This window comes from Protobothrops mucrosquamatus, unplaced genomic scaffold (genome assembly GCF_001527695.2).
Source record: "Protobothrops mucrosquamatus isolate PMUCROS unplaced genomic scaffold, P.Mucros_1.0 scaffold344, whole genome shotgun sequence".
NCBI classification, from domain to species: Eukaryota; Metazoa; Chordata; class Lepidosauria; order Squamata; family Viperidae; genus Protobothrops; species Protobothrops mucrosquamatus.
In genome coordinates, this window is record NW_015386681.1 from 359,282 (window position 1) to 361,781 (window position 2,500).

At 41.6% G+C, this 2,500-nt stretch overlaps 1 protein-coding gene across 1 annotated transcript in view; it reads left to right on the plus strand.

Moving 5' to 3' along the window:
* PGM2L1 (phosphoglucomutase 2 like 1) overlaps nucleotides 1–2,500 on the plus strand; it is a 47,810-nt gene that overhangs the window by 37,278 nt on the left and 8,032 nt on the right. Inside the window, exons 7-9 of the mRNA XM_015815477.1 lie at nucleotides 702–891; nucleotides 1,025–1,122; nucleotides 2,435–2,500. The exon at nucleotides 2,435–2,500 is cut by the window's right edge and continues 115 nt beyond it. Coding sequence (XP_015670963.1) covers nucleotides 702–891; nucleotides 1,025–1,122; nucleotides 2,435–2,500 — 354 coding nt within the window. The remainder of the gene's footprint in view (nucleotides 1–701; nucleotides 892–1,024; nucleotides 1,123–2,434) is intronic.

The following is a 2,500-nucleotide window of genomic DNA, read 5'->3' on the forward strand; positions in this document are numbered from 1 at the left end:
CCCGCTTGCTGAAAAAGCCATGTCTTGAGGGCGCGGCGGAAAGTAAGGAGATCCGGAATCATCCGGATCTCGGGGGGTAGTTCATTCCAGAGGGTGGGGGCACCCACAGAGAAGGCCCTCCCCCTGGGGGTCGCCAGCCTACATTGCTTGGCCGACGGCACCCTGAGGAGGCCCGCTCTGTGGGAGCGTACCGGTCTATTATTATATTATATTATTATATTATATTATATTATATTATATTATATTATATTATATTATATTATATTATATTATATTATATTATATTATATTATATTATATTATATTATATTAATTATATTATATTATATTATATTATATTATATTATATTATTATATTATTATATTATATTATATTATATTATATTATATTATATTTATTATATTATTATATTATATTATATTTATTATATTATATTATATTATATTATTATATTATATTATATTATATTATATTATATTATATTATATTATATTATATTATATTATATTATATTATATTATATTATATTAATTATATTATATTATATTATATTATATTATATTATATTATATTATATTATATTATATTATATTATATTATCTATGTGCTCCTCTGCTGCCGTTCCACGCAGTCTCTCCCCTCTGGATGGCACCAGCTGCCCTTTCATGCTTTCTTTTCTGCCGTTTTTTTCCCATGACAGAGAGCTGAACGCAAAGACCCCCTTGAAATTTGTGCACAGCTCTTTCCACGGGGTGGGACACGACTTCGTGCAGCTGGCTTTCCAGGCCTTTGGCTTCCAGCCCCCCATTCCAGTCCCCGAACAAAAAGATCCGGATCCAGATTTTTCCACGGTCAAATGTCCCAATCCCGAAGAAGGAGAATCGGTGCTGGTAGGTTTTTGCCTTCGTGGCGCTTCTGTGGGCTACAGGAAGTGTGTGTGTGTGGGGGGGGGTGTTGTCTTCTCCGAGTAGATCAGCTGGGATCAACGCTCCGATTGGCTCTTTTGTGTGGGTATCCTTCCAGGATCTCTCTTTGCGGCTGGCGGAGAAAGAGGGAGCGCGAGTGGTCGTGGCTACGGATCCTGATGCAGACAGGCTAGCGGTGGCCGAACGACAGGAGAAGTGAGTGGCTGGAGGTGCCTGTGGTGTTTTTTGGGTTTTTTTGTATAGATTTTATTTGTTTTTATAGGGTTAGGGATAAGGTGGGGTCAGGATTAGGGTTGGGATTTGGGTTAGGTCAGGGGTAGGCAACCTTGGCTCTTTTATGACTCGTGGACTTCAACTCCCAGAATTCCTGAGCCAGCATGGGGGAACTATGGCCCCTTCATGACTCGTGGACTTCAACTCCCAGAATCCCTGAGCCAGCATGAGGGAACTATGGCCCCTTCATGACTGGTGGACTTCAACTCCCAGAATTCCTGAGCCAGCATGGGGGAACTATGGCCCCCTTGTACTGAACACCTGAAGTTGAGGGTCTTAAGGACTCGGTCGCACCCCCTTGATACCGGGGAAGTACTGAGCACCTGAAGTTGAGGGTCTTAAGGAGAGCCAGCGTGGGGGAACTATGGCCCCTTCATGACTCGTGGACTTCAACTCCCAGAATTCCTGAGCCAGCGTGGGGGAACTATGGCCCCTTCATGACTCGTGGACTTCAACTCCCAGAATTCCTGAGCCAGTATGGGGGAAACTTTGGCCCCTTCATGATTCGTGGACTTCAACTCCCAGAATTCCTGAGCCAGCACGGCTCAGCTTGGAAACCTCTCCCTTTCCCCTCAGCATGGCTGGCTCAGGAATTCTGGGAATTGAAGTCCACGAGTCATAAAAGAGCCAAGGTTGCCTACCCCTGATCTAGGGTAGGGGTTGGGGTTTTTCCAAATAACATTTCCAATATTTAGCAAACAGCACAATGTCTGGGTACGTGTATTTAACTAACAATAATAGATATAGTTAATTATCATAGACAATATATTAATTCATCGCTCAATAGCCGCCTTCTTGCTAATATATACATTCAAAATTACATATCACGTTCCTTTCTCTCTGACTCGTCTTTCTAGCCCTTGATAGAAATTATCCCATGTTCTAAAGTACACGGAGTCTTCTTTCTCTTTAATCTTTAAAGTCAATCTGTCCCTTTCTGCACATTCTAGGATTTTCTTCATTAGTACTTCTTCAGTTGGTAAGTTTTCATTTTTCCAACGTTGGGCAAATACCATTCTTGCTGCCGTTAATACATGTAGTATTAGATACCTGCAATCTTTCTCATAATTCGCTCCTGTTATTCCTAACAAAAAATAACTCTGGTTTAAAGCCTATTGGTATTTTAGTCGTCTTCTCCAACCCTAAATGTGTTTTAACCCAAAATCTTTTGAGGTGCTTGTGATTTGACCTGTAACCTGGTGAAACCTCTAATCTTTTCTCCTTTCTTCCTCAGTGGCCGTTGGAAGGTCTTCACCGGCAACGAGCTGGCCGCTTTGTTTGGCTGGTGGATGTTTACTTG